The sequence below is a fragment of the Littorina saxatilis genome, unplaced genomic scaffold (assembly GCF_037325665.1).
Source record: "Littorina saxatilis isolate snail1 unplaced genomic scaffold, US_GU_Lsax_2.0 scaffold_585, whole genome shotgun sequence".
Classification (NCBI taxonomy): Eukaryota; Metazoa; Mollusca; class Gastropoda; order Littorinimorpha; family Littorinidae; genus Littorina; species Littorina saxatilis.
This window is the reverse complement of record NW_027128008.1, coordinates 20,182-42,695: the sequence shown is the minus strand read 5'-3', so window position 1 is coordinate 42,695 and position 22,514 is coordinate 20,182. Positions and strand designations below refer to the sequence as shown.

The 22,514-nt window shown below is 40.1% G+C and overlaps 1 protein-coding gene across 2 annotated transcripts; it reads left to right on the top strand.

Annotated features, from left to right (window-relative positions):
- The first annotated feature begins 115 nt into the window (after window positions 1-115).
- LOC138956376 (UV-stimulated scaffold protein A-like) lies at window positions 116-17,065 on the top strand. Of its 2 annotated transcripts, none has more exons than XM_070327747.1 (15): window positions 116-197; window positions 790-929; window positions 1,386-1,561; window positions 3,443-3,600; window positions 5,068-5,188; window positions 5,783-6,468; window positions 6,803-6,944; window positions 7,221-7,295; window positions 8,089-8,338; window positions 8,683-8,817; window positions 9,534-9,594; window positions 10,283-10,405; window positions 12,777-12,891; window positions 15,725-15,956; window positions 16,414-17,065. In XM_070327747.1, exons 2-15 carry the CDS (start codon window positions 805-807, stop codon window positions 16,511-16,513), a joined length of 2,499 nt encoding a protein of 832 aa, XP_070183848.1. In that variant the 5' UTR covers window positions 116-197; window positions 790-804; the 3' UTR covers window positions 16,514-17,065. The 2 variants fall into 2 exon arrangements, with proteins under 2 accessions (XP_070183848.1, XP_070183846.1); XM_070327745.1 differs by having other exon boundaries at window positions 117-197; window positions 12,777-12,897.
- The last annotated feature ends 5,449 nt before the right edge of the window (window positions 17,066-22,514 follow it).

Here is a 22,514-nt window from a genome sequence, read left to right as displayed (position 1 = left end):
TACGTACATGATATTGTAAAGCCTTGTAACGCACGATAAAGAGACCAAATAAAAAGTACATCACGTGTTGCTATAGAACTGTTTATTTTTTTATGTTTTTATGTGTTTCAGTTTGTTCGCGATATCTATTTCCGCTTCAAGAACGGTTTGCGGCTGCCAAGCCACCGATTGCAGACGATGCTGCAATCATCAGCGAAGTACGATTATTTTCTTCGGCTTTAGTTGAATCAAATTCACCTAATTTCGAGAATGTAGGGAAGTGATATTGTAATTGTTGAAGCCATTCTATGTGCTTTGAATTATTAATGCATGTGTCCACTGGAAAGGACCAAAAAGGCGTATTTCTTCTGTTTTGTTTTCTTCAACGTTCCAGGACACTTTCTGAGTACCGATTTCTTTTGTTTTTCAACTTTGTTTATCTCACTCACAGTCATCTTGATTTTTAGATATTTACTTCTTTTAAACCAAATAAAGACAAACAGTTTGTTGTGAACGGAGATAAGTCTTACATTTTGTTTTTTACAATACTTTGATGAGCAAATACACAGCATCACAAACCATCTCAGTCATTGTTAGTTTACGATTTTTCTTTAAACCAAGTCAGTGCCAGATTATTTGCTTCAGACTTGACTAAACAAGATTTCTAGAAATAAATCCAGACGCCATGTCAGAAAGCTGCATGCATCCATTTGAACATAGATAAAGAGGTCCTTCTATATGAATCTTTATCTATGATTTGACTGACCACATGCCTAAACCATGATGTCTGTGTACATATTTGTTTTACAGTACGACACAACAAGCATGAGTGGGGAGTGTCTGGACCGAGAGCTGACCAAGCAGCTTGGTTCGTTAGTGGAGGAACTGACCACAACAGGCAGCCCTTCACTGGATGCACAGCTCATGAAAAAGTTTAAGAAAATATGCAGGTAATGTAATGCATGCACACAGAAACAAATGTTTACAGTCCACTTTTAAGGGAGTTGTAAGTTAGGCTTGAATTCCAAATGAAGGTTTTGAGACACCTACCCCTTCTAAACAAGCATATGTTGTGAAACATAAAACACAGATCTTTCTTCAAATTGAGCATAAGAGAATCAAAAATCTAATTTATTTGAAACGTTGCGTAAATCAAATTCTCCGATGGTCAAAGAGAGGTACTCAACTGCCAGTTCTGAATCATAAAAACTGCATTGTTGTTCTTGTTATCTTGAATTGTTTGATAGTAATTAGTTTGCCTTTTTTCATAACACTATTATCCAAAAAGTGTTGTATAAAAATTCATGTTTCTTTCAGATGACCAGATAACAAAACCCAAGTCAAAATCTATCAGTTGGTAAAATAATTTTTCTGTTACGATTACATGTTTCCTTTACATTTAACAGGACCTCAGACCTGTATGTGGAACATGCATTCCGCTTGCTGATGACTCAGCTGAGTGAAGAGCATGCAGAGATTCGCCTCTCCACTTTCCAGATGATGAACGAGCTGTTCGACAGGTCTCATGCTTTCCGGGAGCTTCTGGTGTCAGATTTTCAACATTTTCTCGAACTTACTGCTGGTTGGTGATGCTTCTGCTATATTTTTATTGTGTGTGTGTGTATGCGTGGCAGCAGGGAACATTTGGGTGATTTTAGAAGCCCAAGGAACTTTGTTTCATTGCCACTTTTGATTGTGAAACGTTCCACTTCTTTTGAGTGGATGTGGCTTCCGATTTTTATTGAACAAAAATGTTGTTTGCCAAGAGAAATGTAATTTGTAGAATTGGCCAGTCTGACAAATTTGACTTCTCTCCCATTTTACATGCAAATTGCAGTTATTAACCCCTTCACTGCCCAGCACGTACTAGATACGTGGTCATGTTTGGTTTGTCATACGCCCATACACGTACAAGGTATGTGGCATACATCAGCACTTTTCAGGACATTTGTGAAAACTAAATGGGAGGTAACCACTGTCCAACTTCTTGTAGGGGTTTAAACACAGTTCTTTCCCATTGACCGTTCAGATAAGTTAGTACCACGTGGTAAAAACATTTTTAGAAGTTTTTTCCGATCTATAAGATTCAAAATGGCGGCCGAAAATCAGACATCAACTCGTAGACCTGTTTTCAAATGATACAGTGTTCTGGAAGCTCTACAAGAAGTGATTTATGGATTACCACACAGAAGAATACTGTTATGGGCTGTAATGTGAGTACCTGATGTTTGACACCAGTTTTAGCTGTGTTTTCTGCGTTTTTATGTGCTGCAGTGTGTGTGTGAAAGTTTGGAAACTGTAATTTTTGACAAAAATGGTAATTATCGATTTTTGGCTCACGTAAGTGTAGCCTATGCGATCGTAACTTTGTCTGTCTGTGCGTGCGTGCGTGCGTGCGTGCGTCTGTGCGTGTGTATGTCTGTGGTAGAAACTCTAACATTTGAAGACGTCACATTACATTGACGTCACATTATGACGTAAGAGGGTTAGACGTCACGCGAAGGAAGTACTGACAGTCTCGGTCATTATTATTTTGAGCGGGCCGAGACTAGTTGGCAGTCGTGTCCTTGTAAGTAGGCTACATGCAGACAGACAGATCTAGATCTAGTGTCTCGCTTTCTTGCACAGTTTCACCTATGCTCTTTCTGTGTGTGTGTGTGTGTGTGTGTGTGTGTGTGTGTGTGTGTGTGTGTGTGTGTGTGTGTGTGTGTGTGTGACGGAGTGATTGAGTTTGTGTTACTGTTTGTCGATTTCTTACGTGAGCCTTGATGGCTTCGCCTCTTGTTACTATAACAATCACAAACAAAGTCCAATGATCATGTTATCAGATAATAGCCAAGGGTGTAAGCAAACCACATGCCAAAGATCTAAGAGATATCTCAATAAATGATTGAGCAGTGAACAGATTAGTGAACCTACCGAAGAAAGCGAAATTTGCCCTGGCGCACAGCAATGCCAAAATGCTGTTATACTGTGGTAGTGAAGGGGTTAAAATGTGCCTACCTTGTGAAATAAATAAAAGCTTTGGCATCTTCATACGTTATTTATTATGTTCTATTGTAAACAAACAAACCCTTCCCTTCCCTTTGGTATTTTGACTCGTCAGTATGCTAGGTCCGGGTAGCTCAGTTGGTAGAGCACTGAACTTGTGGTCCTAAGGTCACAGGTTCGAATCCCGGCAGGAATGGACACGGGTTAACTTTATGTGCAGACTCAGAGACGGTATCCATGTCCAACCGCTGTGTCACCACAGTGGCACGTAAAAGACCTTGGTCATTATGCCATAGGTGCAGTAGGCTGATTACACCTGAACACGCACACGCCTGGGTAGTGCGACTCTTGTTGATGCTAGCTTTCCACTGGGGGGAAGCGACCCACATTTTTACAGCATTAGGATGATATAGTATATATAATAAAATTAAAAAAAAGGCTAACACTTGCGCAAACTTTTTTACATTTGCAGAGACTGATCAGCAGCATCAGCCCCTCCCGCCTCCTAAAGGAGCAGCACAGAAGCTGAAGTCGGACACTCTGAATGCTGTTCAGCAGTGGCAGGAGAAGTTTGGGGAAGCCTACAAGAAACTGGCACTGGGATACAACTACCTCAAGTCTTGCAAGCATGTGAGTTTGGGAATCTTTATATTCTACACCGTTTGACAGTCTCGCAAAGATCTGATGAACAAAGGGAAGTAAGCGCTCTAAATGCATATGACATGTGTAATAGAGTAAGTGAGAGTTATTCTGAACCAGTCTCCTGGCACCTAAGACAATAACAAGCATTGAAATAAACAAGCGACTTTCATCCTCATCTTTTTCTTTTTGTGTGTGTGTCTCTCATAGTCTAAGAGGCCCTCTGATGTTGTGTACTGGCAAATTCGGTGTAGGTCTACCTCGTTTTGTCATCGGAGTTGAACTATCTGACCAGGTCTGCATGGTTACGTAGGGGAGCAAGGAGAGGGCACTTTTTGCAGAGTCTGAGTTTGTAAAACTGATTTCAGTGTGTGAAAAGCCACTTGGAGCAGACTCTTCATGTGAAATAAGTTTGGTGTAACTTGCCTGAAAAACATTTAAGTCCGGAAGTGCCCAAGAACTTTTCTGTCCATTTTGTTTGCTTTATGCTTTTTGTTATTGAGTCACTTGAGAAAAAGTGACTCTATGTAATCGGTCAGTGTTAGTCTGTCCGGCCGTCCGTCCGGCCGGCCGTCCGTAGACACCACCTTAACGTTGGACTTTTCTCGGAAACTATCAAAGCGATCCGGCTCATATTTTGTTTAGTCGTGACCTCCAATGACCTCTACACTTTAACGATGGTTTCGTTGACCTTTGACCTTTTTCAAGGTCACAGGTCAGCGTCAAAGGAAAAATTAGACATTTTATATCTTTGACAAAGTTCATCGGATGTGATTGAAACTTTGTAGGATTATTCTTTACATCAAAGTATTTACATCTGTAGCCTTTTACGAACGTTATCAGAAAAACAAGGGAGATAACTAGCCTTTTCTGTTCGGCAACACACAACTTAACGTTGGGCTTTTCTCGGAAACTATAAAAGTGACCGGGCTCAAATTTTATGTGAACGTGACTCCCAGTGACCTCTACACTTTGACGTCTGCTTTGGTGACCTTTGACCTTTTTCAAGGTCACAGGTATGTCTTGAAGGAACAAAATTGAAATATCATATCTCTGAAACTATTCATCGGATTTGATTCAAACTTTATAGGATTATTCTTTACATCAAATTATTTACATCTGTATTGTGTTGTGAATAGCAATTTCTTCCTGTCCATCTGATGCCTCATATAATATTCAGAACTGCGAAAGTGACTCGATCGAGCGTTTGCTCTTCTTGTTTATGTATATTTTTCTTCTCATCAAGTACAATGAAAATGTAGGGTTGGCAAGTTCAGAGTTTATTGTTAATGTGTGCAATTTAATTTTTTTTGGTCACATTATATTACAACATTTTAAGGCAATGCATGCTTCCATTTGAAGATGTTGTTTCAAGTTTATTTTTTTGTAATGTCGACGAAAGGAAGTACTCATTAGAACTTTAAAAGAAGAAAAACGATCATCTTGTCTTATTTTCAGGTTAATTTTAGTGACATCAGGGCTCGATCACTTGCTGAACAGAGGAGGCAGGAACAACAAGAACTACGCAAACAGAAAGCATTAGCGGCCAAACTTGATAAGGCCAGGAAAGAAATTGCAGGTATTTGACATTGGCACTTTTCCTTTGCAATTGTGTGAAACTGAAAGAAATGTGTGAACAAAATGTTGTTATTAAATCTGAATGTTGAAACAAATTTATTCAAATGTCACTGTATGTTTTGTAGTTTTAGATGTTGCTCTATAAGGTTGATTAAAGAAAATGTATGCCTGTGCCTGCTTGCCAGGAGTCACAAACACATGTGCTTGTGTGTGCTGATGTATGGGTACAAGGGTGTGTGGATGAAGGGATGCATGCATGTATTTGTGGCCCTTTAACAACTTGTGCTGAAACATAAAAGGTCACGGGTTCGAATCCGGGCGGGGCCGGACACGGGTCAACTTTATGTGTAGTATCCATGTTCCCCACCCGTGTCACCATCGTGGCACGAAAAAGACCTTGGTTATTCTGCCATAAGTGCAGGTGGCTGATTACACCTAAACAGGCTCACACCTGGGTAACGCGACTCTGTTGCTGCTAGCTTTCCACTGGGAGGAAGAGACCCGAATTTCCCGGCGATGGGACAATAATGTTATGAAAATGAAAGAACGTAAAGCGTATTTGTTGACCAAACTACATTCTTTTTTTCTTCTCCAGAACTGCAGAAAGAAATCACAGACACAGCTACAGAGGCAGAAAGCTGCATTGGCTTGCTTCTACCCAAACCTGACTCTCTTTTTGCCGATTCAGACTTTGCATCAGGGGCTGATACTACAGATAATTCTGTGAACACTGGTTCCAAGTCTCAAACGTCTTCTCCTACTTCATCACAACAGAAAACCTGCAGTTCGACAACTGTGTCAGATTCTCAAAACTCTTGTGAAAACGGTAGTAACACAACAGAGCAGAGAAGTGTGACAAACAGTTCTGATGAATCTAGCAAAAACATTACGCCCACAAATCCATTAGACTCAGTTGACTTATCTCTGAAAGATGGCAAGAGAAATGGTTCAGCGGAGGCAGACTCTATAAAAGTGGAACAAGATTCCGTTCCGGTTATTTCACAAACAAACAGTGACAGCATATCAGATCAAGATGAAGATGATGATAATGACAGTGATGAGGACAACTTTGAAGCGGTGGATTTGGATGAGGCGGAAGAGAGAGGCCTAGTTCGGACCCATGGTCTGGGAAACAGAAACTACAACCTTCAAATAGAGATTGAGACAGAGGGTGTGCGGATGAATGAGACAGAGGACAACAAAGACCTGTTTCACAGCCTGAAGGACTCTAGCTGCTTGATCACTATGAGGCACCTGCCACAGGTGGTTAAATGGTTGGAGGTTAGTACTCACGTCTTAGAGTTTCTCCTCAAAAATATCATACAGACCATCTGATGACCCTCTTGAGATTGAAGAAACAACACTTTACTGAGCTAAGTTCCTTTTCTGTTATAATTATCTCATTGTTATTTGCTTGTCTACCAGGGTGAATTACTACTGCATGATTATTTTGTGTGTGTGTGTGGATTAAACACTCCAATAACTAACCTTTCTTGATTTTATTTTTAAAAGTACAATTACATTTCGGTTTGGCGATTTCTGGAGTGTGATATTTCACTGCCTCTCAAAAAATAAAAAATAAACATCAAGTCATTCATCTTTGCTACTTTTTCAGGTGCTGAGTAAGACAGGGGGAAGTCAGGCAGAAATTAAAAGCTTGATTGACCTGAAGGTCCGCTTGGAGCAAATCAGGAGAAAATGCACTGATCTTCATGTGGTGCCGCAAGCCAGCAGTCAAGGGGAACAATCTGAATCTGGTGAGTAATTCTAACTCAGTTGTCTCCCTTTCATTTTGGCCAAGAGAGGCAGCCATCTGCATGCATGCCGGTGTTTCAAAAAAGACCATGAGTACTGTATGCAAAAGTTTATCAGAAGTATTTATTATTTTTCCTAACAAAGTAAAATGAAAACTGGAGAATTTTGTCTTCAATGTCTATGGTAGCTCAAGTAAACTGACAAAGAAACATAATGTTATAGGTTTGTTTGTTTGTATTTAGTTTAGTGTTTACTGTAGTGTAATTGCTTTATTGCAGATGAGGAGATGGAAGAGGTTCCAGAGAAGGAAGGTTTTGAGCCAGTGATCCCCAATCATCTCAGGGCTGAATATGGTAAATTAAATTTTGTTTTTAAATGGTTCAATCATGCAAATTATTTAATTTATGTTTTTGGTACAGGAAGCTGTTCTTTGTGTTTTGTTGATGCGGTCAAACACTTGACAAATTCTCATTTGTTGATGTGGTCAAACACTTGACAAATTCTCCTTTGTTGATGTGGTCAAACACTTGACAAATTCTCCTTTGTTGATGTGGTCAAACACTTGACAAATTCTCCTTTGTTGATGTGGTCAAACACTTGACAAATTCTCCTTTGTTGATGTGATCAAACACTTGACAAATTCTCCTTTATTGATGTGGTCAAACACTTGACAAATTCTCCTTTGTTCATACGCACTGGGAGACTGTGCATTGCAGTGACTTAAAAGGTGACTAGTTCTGCTTGCTGATACAGTTGAACCTGCCCCAGCAGCCACCTCTTGATAACGACCCCCTTCTCATTACAACCACCCATAAGGATTCCTGACGATTTGTTTGCTGTATAATTTACCTTTCTATAGCAACCACCTCTTTTACGACCACTTTTTTGTTGGTCGCTTGGGTAGTCATTTTAGACAGGTTCGACTACAGTTTGCTTATCACAGAATTTTTGACAAGAATTTTGATGTCAGCTAGTAACTCTGGTCCGTCTTTAATAATTGACTGAGTGAGTGAGTGAGTGAGTGAGTGAGTGAGTGAGTGAGTGAGTGAGCAAGCAAGCAAGCAATGCAAATTTGACTGACTGATGATAAACTGAATCATATATCAGACATTTTATTATATTTCTATGAAAGTTGTTTTCCTTCAGGTCTGGACCCAATCAGTACCTCCTCCAACAAACCAAGCACAGCCAGCAATTCTTCAGCCACCAGCAAAACCAGCAGTTCTTCATCTACCAGCAAGGCTGAGACAGCGAGCAAATCAGGAACATCGGGTAGTGTTCCAAAGATAACGGCAGCACACTGGGGCTTGATGGAGAGAAACAAATCCGCTCTGGTTGAAGATCCAACGTCGCGAGCAGCGAACATTGTCAAACTTGGCCTTGAGGAGGAGGCAGGGTAAGTCGTGAGATTTTTTACTTTATGTATTTGTTTTGTTAATGTGTGTGTGTGTGTGTGTGTGTGTGTGTGTGTGTGTGTGTGTGTGTGTGTGTGTGTGTGTGTGTGTGTGTGTGTGTGTGTGTGGAAAAAAAGTTGATTAGGACTTCAAGGAAAGTGAAGAAGTCATTCTTAATGATGATGGTGATAATGATAGTAATGATGATGAAAAGATGGAGACGATGATGACAGTGATAATAATTACATTGATGACAATGACAGCGGCATGACGATGAAAAAAATGATGACGATAAGAATGGTGAAGAAATGAAAATAACTATGTATTGCATTTTTGTTATGTTCAGGCCATCTACCTCTAATGACAACAAGCCGGCGACAGTAACATCGGAAACGGACGGTGGGGTCCCCACTCTGTCGTTTGGGTTGGATCTGGCCTACTGGGGAACACCAGACAAAATGGAGGCACCAGCAGTTGTGAAGTATGCTTTGCATGAACCTAACAGTACATCCCTTAGATAACCCATAAAAAAAGAATAACCCATGAGCTGCTTCTTTCATTTTAGTCTGCAAATATTTCTTGTACAATTAAACCCTTTTTTAAGACCTCCAAAAATCTGAGAAATTCACGCCATAAAAAGGAGGGAGTCTAAAAATGGGTGTAAATTTACAGAGGTTATGAACACAAAATCTGAAAAAAACTAAGTCTTAAAAGAAAGGGAGGTCTTGAAACAGGGGTTCTACTGTATTTTCGCACTAGGAAAGTGCATAAACACCAGAGAATAAGTCCTCTCGTTGCCAAGACTGGGGACACACGGACTCTTCATCTGTCTAAACCTGTTTAATTTTGCTCACGAAATATTCCATCCATATTCTTAAAAAAAAATTGGATTCTGCTACCAAGACTTCCTGTTTGATAGTTTGCCCAAGAAATAAATGACCGTTTCACTCATTGGATTTAAAGCTTACATCCCGGACAATGGCTAGTATGACATTGCATGTAAATCTATGTTTTGACAGTGTGTAAGAATAGTAAAATGTTGTTAGCCTTGAGACTTTTGGCATTGAATTTATGTCTCTACGTTTCAACTGGTTATTTTCAGTCAGCTGCATATAGCTCAGCTTGCCTCGCCTTTAAGGGAGACAACTCTTCCACATCCCATAGTCTGATTCAGTACTTTTTTCTTCTTTTTTTCAGAAATGATTCACTGCACAGGTTTTGGGTTCCTGCCCAAGTGGAGAATGAAAAACCATCTCAGGTACACATGAAAATGACAGCTTAGAATTTCTAACAACAATTATTTTCGATGGTTCATGATTTTATTAGTTCTTGCAAACATGCTTCAATGTGACCCTCTACCACGGAATGAGTCGCATGTTACCTCGCGCGGTTCTGCGCTAGGCGTAATATAAGTCTGGGGGATGTCTGGTAACAGTGTGAGGGTCACCTTAGTCACAGGCTTGTAAGTCAAAAAGTTTTAGCTCTTTTCTAAAACGGTTTTCACCACTGGATAGAGCATAAAAAAACTCTTTAGGAAAATGTAAAAATATAAAAATCATGCAAAAGTGACATGCGACTCATTTCGTGGTGGAGGGTCACAAATATTTAGATAATTGACTCACTAATAGTTGACTCACTTTCACTGTATTCAGTGCTGTGGGTTTTGGTAATGTAATTGTAGCATTTTAAATTTATATGTGAACAGTCTAAGCTTCGGAAATTCGAAATCATTCCCACTCATCATTATTGCCTGCCTTTTGAATTGGATTGCCTTTGTATTGCGTTAGATGCACTTGTATGAAAGCTGCCCATCTTATTCAAGGGAGACAACATTCAAGGAAGACAACTTCTTTCAAGGATTAAACATTTCTGAGTCATCAAAGTATTTATTGTTGGTTTATATTGTGATATGGTTGCCTTATTTGTTCCTTGATATTGTGCTTCAGAATGAAATGGCGGCAGTGCTAAATCGGACGTTTCACTACACTGGCCAGTTCGTTCCTGTCAAGTGGAAATGCCGAGCTCCTTTGCCCAGCGGGAAGCTGTGTGAGAGGATGGATCGAGTCAAGGTGATTGCGTCGCATTGCTTGGTGCCAGTTGAGGGCTTGTTACAGTGGTACCCCCTTTTTAAAAGCTAAAATAAAAAGAAAAGAAAATCAGATCTTAAAGGCACACTCCTGTTGTTTGGCTCACAGTCTCCAGTGTGGCCAGGCTTTAATATCTAACCTCCGCATGGTCACAAACCTAAAATCAACAACCTAAGTATTTCCTGAGTTGGACATTTTTGATGAATTTATTTCTCACAAAGCCTCTGGTGGCTTTTACAGAATGAATTGATGAACAAATTCCCACTATGTGCAGAAGGCTGTTCATTTTTAATTTTTTAGTACATGACTAAAATGAATATAAATATGAATATGTAGTGTGAAGTAGTGCAAGGCCAAGGGTGAAATGAGTAGGCGTTAAATGAAAATGACAGTGGTGTTCCGTTTTTAAGATTTAAGTCTTTTAACACCTTGCTTTTTCAGATTTTATCTTCATTAGATCTGTAAATGTGACTCCATTTTAAGACTCCCTTTTTTTGAAGACCTTTTTTGACTCACATGCGTAGCAAAAGTGAGTCTATGTACTCACCCGAGTCGTCCGTCCGTCCGTCCGGAAAACTTTAACGTTGGATATTTCTTGGACACTATTCAGTCTATCAGTACCAAATTTGGCAAGATGGTGTATGATGACAAGGCCCCAAAAAACATACATAGCATCTTGACCTTGCTTCAAGGTCAAGGTCGCAGGGGCCATAAATGTTGCCTAAAAAACAGCTATTTTTCACATTTTTCACATTTTCTCTGAAGTTTTTGAGATTCAATACCTCACCTATATATGATATATACAGACCTGGGAACCCATACGATTTCGCCGTATTTTGTACGCATGATTGTCGAGAATACGCTCAGTACGGTCAGTGGGAAAAAAATACGACGAGAACAATTCCTAGACTACTTTTCTTCACAGGCCCATCCTGAAGCCGATCCAGTATTTTGGCACATGATTACGTCGCTATATTAGCCGCCGTCGAAAAAAATATAATCGGTTCGTGTCAATCAATCAAAACAACCAGGCAAACGAAAGTACGGTATTTGGCGAAATCTGCTCCGAGAATAAACAAGTGAAACAAAGAAGAAAAGTGAAAAAGTTTGAAGAAAAATATCACACACACACAATTTGTAACCAACACACACATGTAGTCCCGCCCGGAAAAAGCTTTTTTGGGATGATTTACAACTTTTGCGCACATTTCGAGCAGACGAAAACACAACATGGCGGCTCTCGCTCCTCCAACTATCGCGAGACACATAAAAACGAAATCTCGCGCGCGCGCGAGATCCTGATACATCCGGTGTTTCTCTGTACGCTTGTCACGGCGACTTGTTGACAAACGAAGATTCGCGAAAGAAAGAGAAAAGCGCCGAGTCTTGAGTAGAGAGCTAATAAAGTACCGGTAATCGCTAATCGAGCGAAATGAAAATCCGCGGCGACTTCCATTAGGTGAATTACTATTCAAGTTTAGGTAACGTTTTAGCCGCATCTTTTTATAACCCGCAATGAGATTTTTTTTTAAAAGTCGCGGCTTGTAGTCCCGTCAAATACGGTACGGTTTGTGTCAGTAAAAATTGGAAAAAACCATTTGTTTTAAATGTATAGGTAAACATAATTAACGGTGTGACGGACGCGCATGAGGCATGTTTTAATCATGGATGTGCAAACGCTGTGTGGAGTACGTTCATTTTTTTGAAAATACACCAAGTTTGTTTGAGAATACTCAAAGTGCAAAACAGGGGTTCCCAGGTCTGTATATAGGGCAAAGTAAGCCCCATCTTTTGATACCAGTTTGGTTTACCTTGCTTCAAGGTCAAGGTCACAGGAGCTCTTCAAAGTTGGATTGTATACATATTTTGAAGTGACCTTGACCCTGAACTATGGAAGATAACTGTTTCAAACTTAAAAATTATGTGGGGCACATGTTATGCTTTCATCATGAGACACATTTGGTCACATATGATCAAGGTCAAGGTCACTTTGACCCTTATGAAATGTGACCAAAATAAGGTAGTGAACCACTAAAAGTGACCATATCTCATGGTAGAAAGAGCCAATAAGCACCATTGTACTTCCTATGTCTTGAATTAACAGCTTTGTGTTGCATGACCTTGGATGACCTTGACCTTGGGTCAAGGTCACATGTATTTTGGTAGGAAAAATGTGTAAAGCATGTGAGTCGTATGGGCTTTGCCCTTCTTGTTTCTCGATTGTTTTTAGGTTTACTAAGAGGGGTTCCATTGTAGTTATTTAAATTTCATAAGTTATAGTTACAAGGCTAGGGTTGGAACCATTGGAACCATTTGAAGTTCAATTGACTGAAGCTTAAAATCTATGTCCCAGTGTCCATTCCATGGGAAGATCATTGCGAGGGATGAAGATGGGATCCCAGCCAACCCTGAGGACATGAAAAAAGAGCTGGCAGAGACCTCAGTCAAGATAGAAGCAGAATCTACAAGTACGAGTAAGTACAGTGGTAGCTATGATGTGAGGCACCTCTGATGAAAGGTCACCTCTCAAAAGGTTGACAAAACAACACGTTAAAATTACACTACCTAATATTCTTGATCATTGATTTTGAATTTTGGAACGTTAACAGTCTCTGTTTGTGGATTTTTACCTTCCAAAATGGACACATTCTGTTGTCCCTTTGTTTATTATCTTAACAAAAACAATACATATCATGACAGGTCACCTGTAATATAGGAACACTTTTTGTTTGTCCCAAGGGTTGTCCTTTCATTGCAGGTACCACTCTACATTTTGTTCCCAACCTCAGAATCTTCTGTTGACATTTCAGAGAATTCTAATAGGAAGAGTGACTATAATGTTCAAGTGTTCCCTGAAGCGTTTTTAAATGTTGTACAGTCGAGACCGGATGTAAGAAAGTCGTCGGGACCCACTTTTTGTCTTTCATACATCCGGTCTTTACTAAATCCGGTTAACCGGATGTATGAAAATATTGTGGATTGACTTTCATACATCCGGCCACGCGTCTGTTACTTGATAAAAGTAGGGTTTTTTTCATATCATTTTTGTATTTATTTGTTTTTTTTATGTTTAAATGTTTTGATACATATCCTTGTTAGAAGAAAAGGGTTGTGAATAACAAGTGGAAAAGTACATGTACTTACATACACTGACACAGTCAGGACAACCGATAGAAAGAGCAACTGTTTGTGTAAGGAACTGTTCTGCTTTGCATAAGGCCGTGCACTCTCCGTCCCCTTCCCCCCCGTCCCTGTGTGTGTGTGTGTGTGTGTGTGTGTGTGTGTGTGTGTGTGTGTGTGTGTGTTTGTGTGTGTGTGTGTGTGTGAGTGTGTGTTTGTGTGTGGGTGTGTGTGTGTGTGGGTGTGTGTTTGTGTGTGTGTATGTGTGTGTGTGAGTGTGTGTTTGTGTGTGTGTCTGTGTGTGTATGTGTGTGTGTATGTGTGTGTGTGTGTGTGTGAGTGTGTGTTTGTGTGTGGCTCAACTGTATTGTGTGTGTTCCCTCCACATCCCTTTTGCGCTTTTGACAATGTTTTTGGTCGTGGAAGCTTTGTAATGACCGTTGGCGTAGCAAATAACATTTTCTGAGTTCTCTCTCTCTCTCTCTCTCTCTCTCTCTCTCTCTCTCTCTCTCTCTCTCTCTCTCTCTCTCTCTCTCCAAAACGCACACATTTATAACACACACACACACACATGCGCGCGCACTGAATACAAAAAAGTGAGTTAAACTTAAAACCAGTTTAATGGATTAAAACAACAACAACAACAACAACAAAAAACCGAGTCACACCCACGACCAATGCCTCTGGTTCTAATTGTACAAAAAATGCCTTCCTGGGCTATTATGGCTCTTCAGTCATGACAAATTTATAACAGGCTAAAATGACTGAATAGACAAACAAAACAGATTATTAATGGAGTTAAACATAAAATCAGTTTAATGGATAAAATCAACAACAACAACAAGAACATAAAAACAACAACATAAAATACAACAAAATAAAATACAACAACATAAAATACAACAACATAAAAAAAACATAAAAAGATAACAACTGATTCACATCCATGACCAATGTCTCTGGTTATAAATGTAACAAAAATGCCTTCTGGGCTTTTATGGGTCTTCGTGACGAATTTGTAACAGGTTAAAAAAAATGATTGAATGGAGAAACAAATTAAACAGAACAACTCGTTGACAGCTATAGAATCTGGATAAAAATCAGTTGGTGGGGAAGTTTTCAGGGCATCCTCATTTAGACTACCTTTGAGGACACCACCCGCTCAAAATGGCCACAGAGATTTCGGAGGTAAATGTTCTCCTCGGACCTGTCTACCCCATTTATCGGGAAAAGGGATGAAGGGAAATTACTCTTACCACACTTTGGTGACTTTGGTCTACTTTCGTTTTCTTACAACCGGTCTTGCAACAACGCATTTGTGCTGCTCGGGACCAGAGATTTGCTTTCATACAACCGGACTTTTATACATCCGATTTTCATACAACCGGAAAATTCTAAGTAATAACAAAGAGTAGCTTCTGCCGGGACCCTGCCTACCCCTTTCATACATCCAGACTTTCATACATCCGGTGTTTTATACATCCGGTCTATACTGTAATGTATTCATTGAGCTTTTTCTCTGTTCTTGTCCTTTTCAACCAACAGAGTAGATGTTACTGCAATAATTGCAGGTAGCTTTTTGCAGTGGTGACTAAAACAGAAAGAACAGAAACAAAATAGAGCAGTTGGTTTTGGGCATAATGCTTTCATGCCATGAGTAACATTTCAACTCTGCAGGAGAGCTGTTAATGCTTCTCTTTATCACTGATGTAATGTAATGTAATGTAATGTATGTAATTTCTATACCTGTTGCTAAGAAAAATGTTAAAGATGTTTGTCACTTTTTGCCATTTTTTCCTTGTTTCTGGGTTACTTCAGTAAAATCCTTGGAATAATTGGACATTGGTAGCATATTAAGAACAGACATCCCTAAAAGACAATGTTCCGAAATAACTCTGTCAGGTTTGAATGGGTTGAGAAAGAGTCAACACTCTTGCTTTTATTGAGGCAAACTTTCCCCAATGACGTTATTGGCCAGTCACTAACAAGGGGTGTGTCTGAAACATGTGGACAAGGAGCACTTTTGGAGAGTTTGCCTCACTAAAAGCAAGAGTAGTCACTCTTTCACAAGCCATACAAGCCCGACAGAGTTATTTGGTGAGTTTGCCCATAGGCCACTTCTGCCAATGAGGACGTCGAATATAAATGTCATCATAATTTGACGTCTGTTGATCTTGACAGGTGAAGAGAAGACTGAGGTCCCTCCATGGTTAGACGCTGACCTTCAAGCTCAAATCGAAGCTGCCACTGGCCATGACCTTGGTTCAGCAAGGTCAAGAAAATTGGCTGACAAAGGCAAGGAGCCAAAGGGCAAAGGGAAGGGCAAGGGCAAGAAGAAGTATGACGGACTGACCAACATCAACGCAACTAAGTGCACTTCAAGGTCACGCCTGGAGGCAAAAGTGTTCAACAAGTAAGACCTATTTTTGTGGCTTCGATATGGAATACAGTTGAAACCCCCTTTGAGGAAATAGCTTAGTAGCGGGGTTTATGTCAGTTCGCTTTCCCCAGGGAAATCTGGTCCTTATCATTATCCTTATCCTAATTTTTAAGAATCCTTGTTTTAACGCTTTTAAGATCCTGTTCTTTTGAAAGATTTTCTGTTCATGAGGTCTATATTTATTTGCATTTTACAGAATTTTTGGTCTTGGTCTTGAAGATTTAGTTTAGGGTCTGGTCGACATAAGGGACTTTTCCAAATGTTGAACCGAATGTAATTTCTTTTAAATCATTTGTAATGTTTGATTGTGAAAAGGGACACACAGATAAAACACACACACACACACACACACCATCTCTCACATCAAATTTGCACTGTTTTACTTTGGTAAATTGACTTTACCTTACACTGAATTTGGCTTTTTTTGCAGGGGAGCCATCAAGCGTGTGGCTAGTGCACTTGATGCAGCTGATTATAAACGTGTGCGGGATAAGTTTGGCAACCAGTTTAACTATACCCACAGTAATTGACTCGGACATGGACTTGTCTTATTATTAATGTTGTGTGTGTGTGTTGAAACCAGAGTGGGAATTTTCCAGGCTGAAGTGAAAATAGATTATGTGAAATCATTCAGGAGATGTTGGTGAAGGCCCTGCTTTTGTCATACATTTATTATTGTCTATTTTCAATGTATTTATTCATGAATTTATTGACTTCCATTATGAAATAGTATGCATGAAGTGGATATATGAGTGATAAGGTGTGTAAATTGAATGGAGCAACCAGTCATAATGTTTAATCGCTACGGCCATCTGAACAGGAAAATTGCTTGGATGAATATAAAAAGATTTTCCTGTTTTGAGCATGCTTTGCAAATTGTTTACATTAATTTGTCAGCCATGATTGTGATCATTGCATGCAGTGTGTGTGTGTGTGTGTAGCTGTGCACCTTTGCATAATATAAAGTATGTATGCATATTGTACATCAGCTGCTGGTATTTATTAATTTGTATCAATTCTTAAAAGTTTAGTACATGCATCTGAATTTTAAAAAAATTAAACAAAACGAAAAAAATGATAAATTGTCAGCAATTTTGTGATTTTTGCATGCAGTCTGTGTGTGTGTGTGTGTGTGTTTGTAGAATCATCAGGTACCACATCCAAGGCATGTGGGCAAACCACACGCAAACATGATCTCTCTTTCTCTCTCTCCCTCCCTCTTTCTTTTTCACTCTATCGTACTCTCTGTCTGTCTGTCTGTCTCTTTCATTCTGTCTCTTGATGTCTCTGTCTTTCGCTTTGCCTCTGTTACTCTCTCTCTGTCTCTCTCTGCAAACATTTTTCAAATAATGTACAGGTCCAGGGCGCAGTGGCGTGGTGGTAAGACGTCGGCCTCCTAATCGGGAGGTCGTGAGTTCAAATCCCGGTCGCTGCCGCCTGGTGGGTTAAGAGTGGAGATTTTTCCGATCTCCCAGGTCAACTTATGTGCAAACCTGCTAGTGACTTAACCCCCTTCGTGTGTACACGCAAGCACAAGACCAAGTGCGCACGGAAAAGATCCTGTAATCCATGTCAGAGTTCGGTGGGTTATGGAAACACGAAAATACCCAGCATGCTTCCTCCGAAAGCGGCGTATGGCTGCCTAAATGGCGGGGTAAAAACGGTCATACACGTACAATTCCACTCGTGCAAAAACACGAGTGTACGTGGGAGTTTCAGCCCACGAACGCAGAAGAAGAATGTACAGGTCCACATTATTTTCCAGCAAGATGATAAGAAACTTTTTTCGTCTTATGAAATGATGAGTTTATTACACAGGTAATAACAAATACTATGTAAACAGTACACATTTTATCACACTTTGTCATGAAAAAATAAGTTAAAAAAAGGTGTTTCCAGTTCCCTGACCGACCCTGGGCATTTAAACATTTTTTTTGCTTTATCATTGAGAATAGATACTGTGCAACACATGTAAAACGGCATCCTCAACACTTCTACCCTTGAGCTGGCCCGTAGATAACAGGAGCTAGCCGAAATGATTAAGCTATCATATTATGTATTCGTATGCCTGCTGTTTGTTTGATTGTTGTTGTTGTTGTTTTTAGCCCTTTAGACGAAACAAAGGGAGAGGGTTCACTGGATTATCTTGGGTGTCAGCCTGTTGTCCGTTCGGTTCATTTTTATTCAGAACTTTGAAATCATTGAATTAAATCTGTATATCAATACGATATCTTCATGCATCATCATAACTGATACTTCACAGAATTCACGTAAAAGTTTAAGCTGGTCTTTTTATGCCTTTTGAATAACTCTTTTTAAAAATGTAATTCTTTGATTTGTAATTTGTTTTAATAGGGATTAGTTTCAGTTCCAGAAACCATTGATTTGACGGACGGAGTACTGACACCAACCAAAACAATAAGTCCTCCACTCTGCGACTTGACATACCTTTTTTGTGTGCGAGATAATCTTTTTCGCCAGTTCCAGTCTGCAGCGAAATTTCATTAAAAACTTAAAGACAGATGATACCGATTAAACACACCAAGACGTCTTTTCTTGACCCCGTCTTCCAAAGTCAAACTTCTGACGTCAAAGGTGTGTTTTTTAAATGTCATAATGCGAAAAGTGCGACATGTAAACATTGTGTCGCTTTTCCTGCACGTCTCCCAGAACCCGACAAAGAATTTCGAGAACAAAGTGACTTTGTCATACATATATCAGCAGGAGAAAATTACTCATACGGTGACCGCTGTAGGCTGTGCATGTATCTGTGTCGTATGTCATTAATCATTCCTAAGCCTAATCAGAGACTATAGAGTATACCTGTATACTCTACAGTCTCTGGCCTAATGTTCAGCATCATCATCCTCAGTTTGCTGCTGAACCATGGCGATCTTAGTTATTAAGAACGCTGTGTGCTGAACTGATTCTCACATGTCAGACAGTCATATGTTAGTTAACGCGACAGGGGAACACGCCTGACCCGAGTTGGTTTTGTCAAGAATGTATTGTACACATGACGTAATGTCACTGCTCGTCATGAGGGCATAGCGTTTACAACGTCAGGAGTGACACAAAATAGTGTACTCATCGCCTCTTACTTCATGTACTTTAGCTACGCATGTGTAAACACTGTACAAGAGTTGAGTTATGTTGTGAATAGGAAGGTTTTTAGATATCCCCCAAAACTTGAAAATCGAATGCCAAATGTTACAAACATCTCTGGAAAAATATTTTAAAAATTGAAAAAAAATTGTTGTTGTTGTAGTTGCAGATTTAGTGTTGCGGGGCTAACCAAGACAAGTCGCCTGGGGTCAAGTAGTGGTCACGTGATTTTTGGTACACTGTGACGTTGGTACACTGTGACGTCACAAGTTATTGTGTTGATTCTACCACTAGTACCAGCTTGATTTTCACACAGAAAAGTCACCACTGTATGCCCGAAAAGAATGCCTCGGTGGAGGGCAGCCGCAAACTGCAACAACTCGTCAATGTTCCCAGGCATTTCATAGCACACTTTCCCTCACAAAACTCTGAGTCTCTTGTGGAAATGGAAGAGATGTGTGCAGCACAAGCGTGCAGATTTCAAAGTGTCGGGCACTTTCTGGACACAGATTTCGCAATTTTTCTGCAGCACAAAAGTTGGCGTTTCATCCCTGAAACAAATGTTTTGACCACTGGCAGTGTCTTCCCTTCATAAAAGTCCGGAAAGGGGAGTATTACGCGAGGCTGGTACAGTCGACGAGCCATCGAAACTCCGAGGCGACATACGAACAGCGGATTATCTCACAAGAAGGAATGCGTTGAAGGTCAGAGTACATGCTTTTATTTTCATGCATACACGTAAACATTGTTTTGCTGCGCAGCGAATACGAATTGGTGCAGAACAGTGTGTCTGGGTCCAGCTCATATTCGCTGGAGTACAGATGCGCCACAGGCTAGATCTACAAAGTTACAGAACGGTCTGAGCTGAGCTAAGAGCAAGAGTAAAAAGTAGTCAGGGTTGTGGACACGTAACATATGGCCACTAGTTCCCAATTCCAGTGGGGAAGCTTGTTTATTTTATCTTGTCAGCGAGCCGCGCGGTGATAAATCCCAGCCGCGTAAACATTGCAGCCAAGGCAAGAAGAAGGGGGAAACTCGGGGACTTTTTCTACATTTATGAAGAGAGGGGGAAGCAGACGACAAAATGTACGCCATCTTGTTATTCAGTTGCCAGGTTGGAAACCTAAAAGTTTGGACTCGATTTGCTTGTTTTTTCATTATATTGATATGTACAATTATTCATATTGCAAAATATAACATACTACAATCCCTTCAAGCTAAAAATGTAGTGTAAAACTGAAGGAACTTGTACTACAGCACTACAAACACAAATTCAGTATAGTTAGAGAGTATTTTACCTGCGTTTGGATTATGATGTTGTTGTTGCAACATTTAAAGCGTGTTCGATGTTTCTGACGGAATCATAAGCGTTTGAAAACAAAAAAGCCTCGGTTTACCAAACCTTTGAGAAAAATGGCTTAGAAAACGAGGATAGTGTATTTTTTGCAAATTTACTGAGACTATTTCTTTACGACAACGACCGGTATCGGACATTCGCTTTGAGGCAAACAAATTCACTCGTTGCCGCCAACTTCATTCAGACCCAATTCCAAAGGAGACAGTGAAACCTGCGAAGATCACAAAGCAGTCTAAATTGCAGACCAACGTGATGCGTACAATGATTAGCAAACTGTTGCTCTTTGAGGTTAAAATTAACTTCTGGAAACAACCAACCCAGTAACCCTTTTGCGTTTTGTAGGAATATTGTAGTTACGGGATTATGGAGATGTGTTTTAAAGAGGGTCTCATCGCAGGTTTCACAGTGACTTTGATCGGTATCTGATTCTGAGCTGCATGGCTTTCCACCCTCCTCAGCCAAGCTAGTGTGCATAGGCACACGCAACACACACCACTTCGTAACACACTTCGCGGCTGTATAAAAGTGCATATATTTGCCTGGAGATAATGAATTACCAAACATCACAAAAAACAAGTTTAGAAACGCTGCTAGCATGAGCAGGTTCTAGAGGGTTAAGTTCTAAGTTCTGCAGTAGTAAGTCGCCAAACAAAGAGTTTTAAGCTGGGGGGGGGGGGGGGGATGTTACACTGGTACGAAACCTGTGAGTGTATGAGTAAAGACGAGCGCACAGACAACATAATATTAATGAATTCGATTTTATTTCAATTAAAAAAAAGTCTTAAGATCAGGGGCCTGTTAGATTTTAACCCATCTTGTTTCTGCCAAGGCCTAGTGTAACAGACACAGCGCGCCGACGGTCCGGTCGGTGGGGGGTGGGGGCTTGCCGCTATCGGGTTGTCCAAGACGCATGCCGCGAAAAGATTCCAGGCCCCGATAAGAGTAACAGACCACTTTGTTTACAATAGTGAATTTGGCTCCTCAAGAAGAAGTTATCGCCATATGAGACAATGCGTGTGTCACGTTATCTATTCTATTCAGTCGCAAACTATCCCCTGATATCAATTCATGAAATTGGCAGCGTTTGCTGGAATCATGGCTTAATGCTATTTTTACCAGATCTAAACTTTTGGTGGATGTGCAACCGGTAAGATAAACAGACACCTGCATGCTAGAGACAAGAAGATTACGAATTGTGCAGGGAATTAATCTTTCTGCAATGACTGAGAGACGCAAAACCAGTCTAATTGCTAAAACATGGATACACATCCAGACGACTTCCAGAGGGTGTCTAAATGTTCAATGTACTGTATAGATCAGAAGCATACTTTCGAATTGATTTATACTCACACTCATTTTCTCTCTTCTTTTACTTCCAGACCTTTCATCATCACTCACGGCCACTGGTCAGAACAGGTCACTAGACACTGACACCGTGACCATTCCAGATTTCCCGGTTCTCCGTGATCACAACGCAACTGTTGACCAGTCCTGTTCCTACCGTCCAGAATCACCACAGGAGAAAACCAACGTGCCATTCATCGTAAGATTTTTGTTTTGTTTTGAAAATTAGTGCCTTATTCTAGCTTTGCAAAAAACGAGAAAGTGTCTTTGACAGATACCATCCAAATAATACATTATGAAAACAAGTACAAGTTCATTTCTACTCATGTTAATCGTTTATGCTTTCTGTGCTGAGCGACATATGGATTGAATTTCTTTCGTAACTCACCTCCCGTCAACCTGCAAAACTATATCTGTCGAAGTAGTTTCAAATAAAGTCAGTAATGTTATGCTTCCGAATAAAAAATATAAAAAAGGGTATTTTCTGAAATGTTTAATTATAGACCAAAACAAAACATTCACGAGTATGTTGTTGACCTGATGGTCTTTATGGTAGACAGCAAGAGTTGCATGTTCAAGAAGTTTAAGCAGTACATTTGAAAGAGCAAGGTAATTTAAGGTGGTATAATTTTAATGGTAGGTTCCACTGTGAGGCGACATGGAGGATATCTTTGACGGACTCATTCAACATTCATACCCATGCACATCACCTCAAACACATAAGC